This window comes from Chaetura pelagica, unplaced genomic scaffold (genome assembly GCF_000747805.2).
Source record: "Chaetura pelagica isolate M959 unplaced genomic scaffold, ChaPel_1.0 scaffold266, whole genome shotgun sequence".
NCBI lineage: Eukaryota > Metazoa > Chordata > Aves > Apodiformes > Apodidae > Chaetura > Chaetura pelagica.
The window spans coordinates 550,045-563,332 of record NW_009953799.1 but is presented as its reverse complement, the minus strand read 5'-3'; the positions used below and the strand labels follow the sequence as shown (position 1 = coordinate 563,332).

General features: G+C 39.7%; 1 protein-coding gene across 1 annotated transcript in view; it reads right to left on the bottom strand.

The window, feature by feature from the left end:
• DHRSX (dehydrogenase/reductase (SDR family) X-linked) overlaps positions 1-12,553 on the bottom strand; it is a 135,933-nt gene extending 123,380 nt beyond the window's left edge. Inside the window, exon 1 of the mRNA XM_010001170.1 lies at positions 12,443-12,553. Coding sequence (XP_009999472.1) covers positions 12,443-12,458 — 16 coding nt within the window. The 5' untranslated portion in view covers positions 12,459-12,553. The remainder of the gene's footprint in view (positions 1-12,442) is intronic.
• Between the last annotated feature and the right edge of the window lie 735 nt (positions 12,554-13,288).

Here is a 13,288-nt window from a genome sequence, read left to right as displayed (position 1 = left end):
GCCTAATTCAAGAGAGACTGAAAACCAGATTCTGAAGGCTGGAGTATCACAAAATTAAAATAGCCACAGTGAAAGCTGTTTACTGTAATAGAGGCTTTTGAAACACTTATTTTAAAAAAAAACCCTGTAAAAAAGAATAAAGATACTGAATGACTGACCAAAATCCTTACAAAAAGTTCAAAGACATGTATGTATCAGAAAGATGCCACGAAAATCCTTACAAAAAGTTCAAAGACATGTATCAGAAAGATGCCACAAGACTGGAAGAGTAATCTACACTTCTGAGTTAGCTTGTGGAGATCAGCATCCTCTTGCTGAGGGTGAGTGGGAGAGGAAAGGGACATTGCATCCTTTTGGGATCCTCCAAGAAAAGTAAGCAGTAGGCATGAAAAAGAACAACCTCTTTTTAAGTGCTACATTAATTATTCAAAATTTAAAAAAAATACTTTAGAAATCATCGAGCTAACACTGACCATCAGTTTTAGGTTGAGAAAAACAAAAAATAATGTGTATCTTCTTGATGGATCACTGAAGAACACAACCTTCAAGTGCACTGACAGCACTCTAAACTGAGGAGGAGGACAGTTTACTATAGGTGGGTCAAATTCTTACTACCATCTGCTGGTTTAGATCCTCAGTAGCATATTTGTAGTGAGGTTTTTTGGTAGAGAGGAGGATCCTCTGGCTGGACTTCTTGCCAGTGATTCACCATAATTTTCATACATTTGGCATGCCAGAATTTATCAGTTTTAAGCACAGTAGCACCTGTACCGTAAAATCTGCTTACTCTGGATTCAACTGTTTTGGAGGGGAGGATAAGAAAGAGAAGACAGGCCATGCTTTTTATTCAGTGAGAGAAGCTGAACAAAAGCTTTGAGAAATAGGAATTCAATGTCTTGAGAGCTTAGATCATCAAAATACCCAAAACCATAATAATCTTGCTTTTAATGCTAATTCAAAGGGTCTATTGGGAACTCAAAGTGGATGCAGTTGTCTCAAGAACTGTTTATGCAAGCTGTTCAGTGCCCCATCTGATGTTTTCCTTTTATTTAGTCCCTACATAGTGAAAAATTCAGGTGAAGCTGATTCAGTAACAATGCTGACTATAACCAATTCTGAAAATAAAACTAATAACAACCAAAAAGTTCAGGTTGGAATGGATGCACCTGTATAAAATAGGAATTCATTTTAATGGCATGAAAAATATAATTCCTAGTAAAATTGTTTCTTTATACAATATTTTTTATTTCTTTGAATGAGAAAATCTCTCTAAAAGTATAATCCTTACTCACACTCAAAATTTATGTGCTAAATTGATCCTGATTAAAAAAAAAAAACACAACAACAACCAAAAACCAAAACAATAAAAGAAAACTGAGCAAATGAAAGATCTTTCCCAATTGGTGTTTTGTAAAAATAGGAATTTGCAATCTTGATGTTTCACAGGAATGTACTGCAGGGCATTATCAAGATGTTTAAAATAGTCTATGCACAATGATACAGCCTGAAGGGAATAAAAGATTGCCTGAGTAGAATAAACCCAAAAAGCCAAAAAGCCCTTGCTTACCCAAGTTAGCAGGGAGGGAATTTCCTTACTTCCAGCAAAATAGCACAAAAACTTTTTGAGATGAACCCCAAGAGGATGCAAACCACCCAGGACGTGGTGGTTCAGAGAAGGACCCGACCCCTCCAGCCTGGAGAGCTGCCCTGTGCACCAAGGTCCCCCTCAGCCTGTGGCAAGCCCTGGGGGGACAGGCAGGGACAAGCTGCCTGGCAGCAGGGCAGCCAGGCTGGCACATCACATCCCAGCCCTCCACACACACCCCAGCCTCTGACAGGTCCGACCCCTTATTCCCCAGTGCCTGGGGGACCTGTCTACCTAAAATAAACTCTGGTTCCTTGACTTGGCTGTAATTACGTATCGGTTAATCCCTGAAGTGATGAATAACTTTCCAGGATTTGGAACCTGCCCTGTGGTCCTCCCCACTCCCCCCGACCACTTCAATGAACCCAAGTTTAGAGGTGGTGCCCATAAAGTCTAATGCATATGTGTGATACCAGGAAAAGCTTGGAGGGATGGTAATAAATTGTGTATAAAATGTAAACCATCTGATTAAGGAGCTGCAGAGAGTGATGGTTACGTGTCTTTGTGCAACAGAATATAAAATATATTCCAACTGCAAATTTGAGTTAAAGTGCCTCCTCAAAGTAGTATAATCCTCATTATGATGTAAGGGCAACTGATTTCATTGGAGTGCCAGCCTGAAGACAGGGCTTGTAAGGGCACCCAAGGCCTCAAGAGAAAAATGAAGTCCTATAAACTGGTGTTATGAGGATTAAGATTTCATGAGGATTAACATTTTATGAATGTGCATGGCACTGCACAACAAATAGCATGTGCCTGAGAGAGAGAAATGAGTGCCCCCCAAAAGCTCTGAGAATGAGAAATTTCAACTCAATACAGTTTTTTTTAAGAAATTAATAATATCTTCAATTAAAAAAATATATATATATAATCTTGTTTAGGAAAATGGAATATAGATCTTGGTCTTGCTCATAAACCTTTCAAGTTATGAATTTTTTATTCAATAAAGACAGGTATAAGCAAGTGATCTGGTGTAAAAAAAAACAACATTGAGAAAGTGACACAAAGTATACAGAAAGAAAGTGATACAAAACTTTCTTATGTCTAGAAGTACCACACATCCTTTGTCGTCCAGTCCATCATACAGCACTCACAATTAAATACATGCCTTTTTGACATGATAGGCAAAAATATCATTGTAACTGCTCCTCTAAGAAAAGAAGCAAAACTGAGCAAGGAGGAAGGTGTCAGTTTGCAAAGAGAAAAGAAATCATCATTCTTGCCCCAGGTTTCAGCTACCTAGCTCTTCCAACCAGAAGTTAAGAATGATCCTTGTTTACCAAACTCAAGACACATCCAGACAAGTGCCCTGTTTCCGATGATAACCCATAGTAGGTGCTTAAGGAAAAACTGAGCACTGCGTCTAGGAGTGATGTTTTCCTATGTACTCTCCCAATAGCAAGAATGATCAGAGGTTTCCTGACTCAAAGTTCACACCTAAACTCTCAGTGAACCTACCTCCACTACTTCATATAATTGCACTTAGGATTCATTCAAGTGTTCAGCTGCCAAAGGGTTCTGAGACAGCAAGCTCTGTGATTAAGTGACACACTTAATGACATATAAAAGCTTGTGCCTCAGTGGTGGATTTTTGTTGGGGTTTTTTTTGTTTGTTTGCTGGGTTGTTTTTTTGAATTTTGTTGGATGTTCTCTACTTTGTCTACAATAAGACAGAGAATAACCACTTCTTATTCACTTTCTCTATACCATTCCTAATTGCATTACATCATACCTCAGTGGTAGCAAGCAAAAAACACCTGTGTTTATTAGCACAGAGCCATCCTGTCCTTCACACCATCCCTCTCTTTTTTTTTCCAGTTTTACCAGACTCCTTTTGAATATTCACAACAGGACGAACCAACAATTTCTACAAAGGAAGAGGGACACTTCCTGTCCTATTTTCATCTTCTTTCCTGCTAAGTAGTAAGATTTTATTTGCCCTTCTGACTGGCATTGAAGATGTTCTGCAGAGAGCTTTCAACAGTAAATAACTTCTTTGTTGTTTTTTTGAGTGCTATTAGTAATTTAGATCCTCTTCTTGTAAATATAAATATGGGTTTTTTTCCTCATACGCAGTATTTGCATTTACTGACACTCAGCAAAGTGAGATTCTTCCCTGTTCTTCATGGTAGTTCGGATTCCACAAGATCACCAGATGGCTGATGCTGGAACACACCCCTGAAGACCATCCAGTCCCAACCCCTGCTACAGCTGGTTGCCCAAGACCATGTCTGGTCAGGTTTTGAGTATCTCCAAGGATGGAGACTCCACAGCCTCTCTGGGCAGCCTGTTTGACAACTCTCAGTGTAAGAAAGTGTTTTCTTATGCTTAAAGGGAATTTCCTGCTTTTTAGTTTGCGCCCGTTGTCTCTTGTCCTGTCACAGGCAGCATTGAGCAGACCCTGGCTACATCATCTTAGCTGGCTCCATCACATATTTATGTACACAGAGAGGTCCCTCTGAGCCTTCTCTCTAGGCTGATCAGTCCCAGTTCTCTCAGCCTGTCCTTGTATGCTTAAAGCCCTTAATTACCAACAGTCAAATTAATTTGACTATCCTGAACACATCTGCCCAAAATGCAGCATCTCACTGTTCACTCTTCTTTCTGTATCTGTCCTTTATAAATGTACTGAACATATGGCTGTGGGATCAGGAGCCTCTCTGCTCCATCCCAAAGCTGACAGATCATTCCTAAATACTGTTTTCTGTCTCCTAATCAGTCACTAAACTTCAAGAGACTTTCCTCTTACCTCAAAACAAGGTAGCCACTTTCAAATCTTTCGGCATGAACCTTGCCAAAAGCTTTTGAAAATCAAGATTAAATTAATGCACATGGCTGTTAAATTCTTCAAAGCATTTAATACATTTTAATAATAAATTAAGCAAATGTCTAGAAAAATTGCACTATTCCAAAATTTATCATCACATATTTAGCTCAGCATTTTTTACAATGCCTGCCATTTTTTTTCAATATCAAAATCACACGCACAATATCCTTCCCAACAGTCACATTTGGCCCCCTTATACTTGCTGCTAAATTAAGGATGATTTAAGGTCCTATGCAGATACTAGAAATAGTCCAGAAATAGTTTTATCTTATTAATGGATTTTGGTTTTAACCAGAGTGGCTTGGTTTAGTCTGTTTTAATTTATTTTCTGATGGGTGGAGTGGCTGAGGTCACTTGGATTATTCAGCTTGGAGAAGTGGAGTCTGAGGGGTGACTTCATTGCAGTCCATGGCTTCCTCACGAGGGGAAGAGTTGGGGCAGGTTCTGATCTCTTCACTCCTGTGACCAGTGACAGGACTCAGGGAAATGGCAGGAAGCTGAACCAGGGGAGGTTTAGGTTGGATGTCAGGAAAAGGTTTTTCACCCAGAGGGTGGCTGAGCACTGGAACAAGCTCCCCGGGGAAGTGGTCATAGCACCAAGCCTGCCTGAGTTCAAAAAGTGTTTGGATGATGATCTCAAGCACATGGTGTGATTCTTGGGGTGCCCTACACAGGGACAGGAGTTGGACTCGATGATCCTGATGGGTCCCTGCCAACTCAGCATATTCTGTGATTCTACATCTCTACTCATAAGCACTGCATCTCTTTAGATGCTCATTTTAAGTACTTCTTTTAGAAGAGAGAATGTAATGATTGCCCATCACAGAACACATTTTCAGATTGAAGACTAAATCTATTTTTTGTTCCTCATAAAGGTGCTTCTTCATACCCCTGGTAATCTTGTCTTCCTCTAAAACTTTTCCATTCTTTTGCTATCTGCTTTGCAACAGGCAGACCAGAACTTAACATAGCATGTAAAACACAGACACACAAAGGATTTCAACAGTGACAAACTCACACTGTCTGTTTTGTTTGTTCATTTTTGAACAATTTTTAATACTTGTTTTTCTTTTTCTGAGCTACTGAGCACTGAGTTTTCATAGAAAGATGAAAGTGCTGTTTGTTCAGTTGTTTGTTGCTATTTTAACAGCAGTTTCAAATTTCCCAAGAAACACTATAATGAGTTTGCTCATCAATAAGCAGCCTCAAAACATTGCCAATTACCAAAAATCCTATAAATTTTACAGGTGAAATGTTAAAAATGAATAAACATTAATCTAAAAAAAAAAAAAAGTTCTCAAGGTTTCACACTGGGCTGACAATTAAATGAATGACAAGGTGCTCTCTATTTCTTTCCAGAAAAGGGAAATGAAATAGACTATGGGGGAAAGACTTAAAGGTTGAAAATCTACACAGCTTTAATGAAACAATAATGATGAAAAATAAAATAATGAGATATATACAAATATATACAAAACCACTATCACACTCCCCCCAAATAATGCTCACATCACCACTGAGGTTGCAGGCAGCCCTGGGAAAATCCTGGACTGAGGTCCTGGAGTCAGTGGCAGATGGGAGCTGGATGCAGGAATACATGGATTCAGGAACACATGGACCAGGCAGAAGAATGGACAGAGTCCTCCCATGAACAAACATCAAAACTAGATCAGGCTGCCCAGAGAGGTGGTAGAAGCTCCACCCCTGGCAACATTCAAGGCCAGGCTGGAGGGGGCTCTGAGCAACCTGATCTAGTCAAAGATGTCCCTGGTCACTGCAAAGGGGTTGGACTGGATGACCTTTCAAAGTTCCTTCCAACCAAAACCATTCTATAGCTCTAGGATTCTATTCTAAGAAGAGAGCTTGACCCTCATGATCCCTCAGATTTGTACTTGGTATGATGCATATGGGTTGGAATACTTCCTTTAGTCAATTTCAGGTCACTTGCCAATCTGCTTCTCCTCCCAGAAGGGTCATAGGTGTGACCCCTTTTCCTTCCTTTAATTTCTGGCCCACAAGAAGTTTAGCAGAATCAAGCAGTGGCCTTGGTTCTGCACACCATTCCCAACAGTAACTATAACATCGAGTGCTACCAGTCCTGGAAGCAGACACTGAAAAACACGCTGCTAATTTCAGCAAGTGCAGCTACTTAAAAGAGACTTAACTGAAAAGTAAATTTACTAAAAAGAAAATTGGTTCTATCTTGGCTCAAGCCAGGACAGAAGGAAAAAGTCTTTTTAAAGCAAGGACAGTGACAGCCTTCAAACAGGAGTTAGGGTCTCAAGTATTTGACTAAATCCTTACTGACTGGGAAGGTCTGTTTGTGGCTCTGTGCACATGCAGAGTGTGTAAATAACAGACAGAACTGGAAGTGGAGTTCCTAACCCCCATTTCTGTGTACTGGTATGTTAAAAACTTAACCGAGTGGCAATTATACAGCAACCAATATGCATCTTAGAATCATAGAATCATAGAAAGGTTAGGGTTGGAAGTGAACTTAAAGATCATCCAGTTCCAACCTTCCTGCAAGGGCAGGGACACCTCCCACTAGATCAGGTTGCTTAGAGCCCCATCCAACCTGGCCTTGAGTACTGCCAGGGATGGGACTTCCACAGCCTCTCAGGCTGTTCCAGTGCCTTACCACCCTCCTAGTAAAGAATTTCCTCCTAATATCTAGTCTAAATCTTCCCTTTTCAAGTTTTAAACCATTGCCCCTTATCCTCTCACTACATGTGCATGCAAAAAGTCCTGCCCTAGCTTTCTTGTAGGCCCCCTTACTGTTCACACCAGAAAAAGGAAACCATCACCCATTTTTAAAAGGCTGGCAACATTTTGACACCTCCTGACTAGCTCTACAAACCATTCAAGCCTAAAAAAACCTGGCCAAAGTTATGAAGAAAAATACTTTTCTAGAAAAAATTATAACTCAAGCATCTCATACATCTATGTATAGCGAGAAAAGATTATTAAAGTATCCCATATAAATTTTCAGTAACTGAAATTAAATCAAAACACCTTTGAAAATTGCACCATCTTGATAGGATTTAATTATCCTTCTAAAGTCACTTTGTTGTATTATACAATGTAATCATTGTTTGATTCATAGTGCAGGGAGTCCAGCATGAAAATGAGAAACTAACGTGAGGTAAAAAGATGACAGAAATCTCTTGGTCTTCTGCAGGGCTTACACAGGTTACATTGAAGTGCTGAGTCTGATGATGGAACTATATTTATGCCAAAACTGCATGGCTCAAATAAGTCACTTGAATATATATACATATATGTATATAATGAGACTGTTTCCTTCAGAATGTGAGCTTGTCTTAGAAAATTGTGACACTCAGACACTCAGACACTACAGATTAATTAGTGTCCTGAACTTGGTATTTTATATCAAGCAGCATGTGTCTAACATTGTCAAGCTGAAAATCTTTTGAATTTCACTCACTGTTCACAGACAGGATTATCAAAGCTTCTGTATTAGATATTGTCACTATTTCAGCTTTCTTTTATTAATGTACTGAGACAGGAAAAAAAAAATAATGGAAAAATCAAACCCAAGCTCTCCTTTTTAAGTAAAAAAAATTAGCATCCACTCATGGATCCCTCTTAAAATTATGATGAAGGAGGATGTGATGAAGGAGGAAAGGGATATGAAGAGTTTATGCTTTAATCTCTTTAAATTCAGACACAAGCTGTGGCCAATGCTGTGAACTAGAACCAAACCTGGTCATAAAAATGACTGGGTTGTCTTAAATTTCAATATCTTTATTGCCATCATCTTTATTTATAAGTCCACACAAAACCCCATCTTTGATATTAGCTAATGGTCAATAAGCACCAAGAACTGGATGCCATTTCCCTCCTCTCTCTGAAAATGAATATATAAGCTTATTTGTCAAGTACTACATTGTGAAAACTGTCTAAATTTTTCCCAGGCTGAGGCTGAGGTCAGGGTGAGCCCCATCTGCAGATGGTGCAGTCAGGAGACCACCATAGGGAGAAAGGACTCTTGTGCATGAGTGCTGGGACTGGAAAGGAAGAAGCTGTAACAACACTGTGCAACTACTTGCTGAAAATTCTGAGTCAGCACATTGCCTTTTCATGTGGTGACATTCCACAAGGTAACATGCTTTCTACTGATTTGTTTTCCAAATTCCACTAGTAGAGTGGATGTCAAATGGAGTCAAAATCACATCCATCATGGATGATGAATCATATTTACATGAGACATGCAGGTTTGACTCATTTGCCCACTGCAGGGATATCATTCTTTATTGCTAAATATTCCCATTACTTACTTCCTGAAATGGGAAAGCAGCATTCAGTGAATGCACAAGATATTGACTGTGAGCTACACGAGTGTTCCTTGCAAGCCCAAATTCAGCTAAAATTGACACTTCTTTCACACAAGCTCACATCTATATACAAACATAGGGTGAAAACATTTCTAGAGTAGAAGGCTTGCAGATGCTTTCTGTTTTATTTAAGGCTCAAATCTTTGCTTGTATGGCCTGAAGCTGAATGTGCTAATGCATGCCAATGTGCCAGCAGGTATTTCAAGCATACTCTGGCCACTCGGGACCAACAGTTAGCAACGAGGATGGAACGTGATTGCATTTAATGTGCTTTTGAGACTGTTTTAATCTTGCAGCTGGAACAAAGCCTGAAACTACCTATTCGACTGATAGGGCTTCTCTGCTCTGAAGAATTTCACAGGCAAAGAAGATGGCTGTGACTCACTGGGCACAGCGTTTAGGTCAGTGTCTGCCTGAAAGAACTGAATCATTTTAAAATCTTACTCATCAAATGCTTCCTATAATTTATTTCACTAATTTACATTTGTAGAGATTCGTAATGCAAATATTAAGGTTGGTACAAAGCAAGAGTGAATGGAAATGTGTGTATCTGTAAGCACCAGAGGAAACAGGAGAGCAGAGAGTTTGAAGAATGTTTCTTGTCAAAAATGAAGCACATGCTTCCAGGACACTGTTCCTGTGTTATGTCAAGGCCAGAGCACAGAGGACTTGACAGCAGCTGACCGTGCAGTCTGACACCAGGCAGATAACATCAAGGTTGTTGCATATCACCATTACTTTTCTTTTAGCCCACCAAGAAAATATGTTATAGACATAGTCTATACAAGCCAGACATGGAAAAATGTGTTAAGAGCTGATGACCCCTAAAGGATATAAAAGCTCTGTTCATAAACTAGCCTGGCATTTCTGATCAAGAAGAACCAAAGGGGCAGGATAAGGACTTGGTGGACCCAGTAGCAGGTATACCTTTTCTCATGCTGCACACAAGTGATTCTCACCAGACCACATCTGGGTGCTTGTGAGAGGATGGGGGTGTGTGTGAGTGAACGAGATGTATGAGGGGGTGACTGTGAGTTGAAAAAAATCAGCTTATTTAGAGATTTTAAGAGGAGGGCCATAATATCAGAGAGCTGAAGCACCTCTCCTATGAAGCCAGGCTGAGAGAGCTGGGGCTGTTCAGCTTGGAGAAGAGAAAGGTCCAGGGAGATCTTACAGCAGCCTTGCAGTAGCTGAAGGCACCTACAGGAAGGCTAGAGAGGGGCTTTTTACAAGGGCATGGAGTGATAGGACAAAGGGTAAAGATTTTAAGCTGGAAGAGGGGAGATTTAGGTTAGATATTATGAAGAAATTCTTTAGTGTGAGGATGATGAGAACTGGAACATGTTGCCCAAGGTAGTTGTGGAAGCCCCATCACTGGAAGTGTTCAAGACCAGGTTGGATGGGGCTCTGAGCAATGTGGTCTAGTGGGAGGTGTTCATGCCCTTGCAGGGGGGTTGGAACTAGGTGATCTGTAAGGTCCCTTCCTCACCCTGAATTTTTTTACACAAAATACCCTAAATATTAAATAGTATAAAATAAATCTTTAAAAATTAGCAATGTTCTATGCTCCCATGACCCTGTGCAAAGAGAACTGGCCATTTGGTTTTCCCACTCAGAACATTTTTACAGCCCGTGTTAAATACGAAAAGAGACTTCTCTAGTGAAATATTAATACTGGCATCAATAGCTACATCTAGCTACATTAGCTACATCTAGCTATATACAGCAGCATCTGTTCACATTTTTGTAGATGCTTGTTTTGACATATCTATTAAAACATGTATGAGTAAGTGGTATTCCACGTTACAACTATACAATTCAAGGGCAATTCCATTAGTGTCAGTGACTGCACTAGACTAAAACTACATGGCTACTATGCTCTTGTATATCGTTTGGTGTGGGTTTTGATTGCTGTTGGGTTTGTTTAAAGGATTTTTATACAAAATCTTACAGAGAGCACATTCCATATAAGAGCTAAAAAAATGGCATCACCAGCTTGTTGGTGTGTTATGAAATATCAGCCTTCAGGGATCTTATTGTGTAAAATACACTGTTTTAGGTAAAAATCTAGCTAAAGAAAGATGAAGGGAGCAAAGTGTATCATTTTAAACATATGACTATTCACGGTGTTACTGTGAGGGACCTACCTGAAGGGCCTATTGTAGGAAGTGGTGTTGAAATACCATTGTAAGCCCTGAAATACAACTTGGTTGGCACTCAAAAAAGGAATGTCTTCATATAGAGATATGACACAGTGGAATAGAGGAGAGGGTGGAGGTCCCTTCTAGTTGCTCAATCATGATATGTCTCAACCACTCTTACTCATCCTTTCAAAACGATTGTTTCAGAGAAACAGGCCTGTAAAAGGAGAAGCTGTGATGGTGGGCTTCAGGAGCTTCACCAACACCAGCCCTCCCCTATTGACTGGACCAGTGCAGGACTGGTGATTTTGTTACCCATCTCTCTAATTTTTCTTCTCTTTTTCTCTCTGTCTCTCTCTTTTCATTCCTAAAATCATTAAGTAAAGCAAGGCCTACCACGATTTTTCTCAGGTTGCACAGCTTGAACATAAATATCTCATTAATATCTCATTACTTTTATAATAAAAATATCAGCCTTTATGATCACACAGCCTGCACATACATAACAATTGAGGCATCAGTCTTTATGAGTTATTCCTTCTGTAGTTTTAATTAAAGCTAATGTTCAAATACGGACTCTGAGTGTCATTTCACCTTAATCCAACTGAGGGGATTTACAAATCAGAGTTACCTTCCATCTCTACCCAGAAGGTGGGACATAACAGTTACATACTGATTTAGTACGTATATTTGTCCATATATATATATATATATAATATAGAAAGTTGTTTGTTTGGTTTGTTGTTGTTTTTTTAAAAGAAAAGAAGTCTCACCAACATTGTCTGTAGTAGAGCGAAGAAACTGTCTGTTTAGAACATTTTTGGAGTTTCTACCACAATTCACTTATCCTAACTTCAGATGTCTCAGTCTAACATGGTCACCTTACAAACTCTTTATTATGGAGAGAAATATGCATCTCCAAGAAGGTGAGTTGTTCAGCCCATCTCAGACTGTCACAACTGAACCACTCAGAGTATTTATTTCTTTGCCTTGCTTACAAAGGCCACCTACAGTGACAAACTGAGAAGTAAATGTGCAATTTTTGCATAGGTGAAGTTATAAGGCTTCCGTTGCCCTTAGCACATGGATCATCCTCCACTACACATTGGAATGTTCCTTCAAGGTTTTCATTAGTTTTGTTCTTAATGAACATGTGCACCCCAAACATTGCATCATAGTCCATCCTCAGCAACAATGTAATATCTTCAATACCCATACTTTAAAGTATTTTGCATTACTTTATTGTTTACTTCTTATATAACTCTTCCAAGTTTTGCATTAAAAAATCCCATCCACTTTTCTTTAGGACCTTGAAAAGCAAAACATAAACCAAATCTTTATTTGTGCTAAATGTTAGCAAAACCCTCTCTTACGTTCCCCTGCCATATCTTTACTGATCATCGAAAAAAATACTCCTTAAAAGAAATTAAAAATACTTTCTGAAACAAAAAAAGGAAAACAATGACTTTACCTATTACAACGTGCATGCCAAGTCGTGCCAAATGCTTCACAGTTTGGTAACCAATTCCTTTAGCACCTCCAGTCACTATAGCGACCTTTCCATTTTGTGTAGTGAAAACTATACAAAGAAAAAGAAATAATGTGAGGTTAGTTCATAATAGTAACACAATTAAGAAGTTAAGATGTATTTTAAAGAGGCATAACACTCAACAGACCGCTCAAGCTGGCTAGTAAGCAATCTCAGAAGCAACTCTGAGATTCCAACTCTGAATGGAAATAAAAACTACAGAGCATCTCCCATTATTTACTGCACAGGACTGAAGTTAATGATGCAAAAAACAACTTCAGAAAGTTTCTCATTTCTATTTATATGCATTTGGTCATCCTACAGTAATCTGCCCTTCAAAATTTTCACCCTAACTTTGTTACAGAGCAACGTGTCAGGTGACAGAAGTCAGCTCAGGGATGGTTTGCTTCATGCCTACAGGGAAAAAATCTAATTGGCAGCATGATATCCTGCAAGCTTCCTGAACAACAAAGGACAGGTGTCTACCAGTAACACAGGGAAGCAGCAAGTAGCTCAAAGATGACGCATCTGAAGGGCAGGAGCTGGTCAGCCCAAATTACCTGCATAACCGTGCACTCCCTCGTTGGAAACCCCAGGGTTCTGGCTCCCAAAGAAAGAGAGAGCAATTTTTTGCATGAAAAAACCCCACCTGCTTTTCCCACCCACCTCAGACCCTCCTGCAGAAACCAGCATCCCTGATGCCCTCAGCCAGCCCTACACCATCTCTGTCCCACAAGCGATTCTTAACCCAGGGCAACACACTGCCCAGCGGGCAGGACACACACCCCC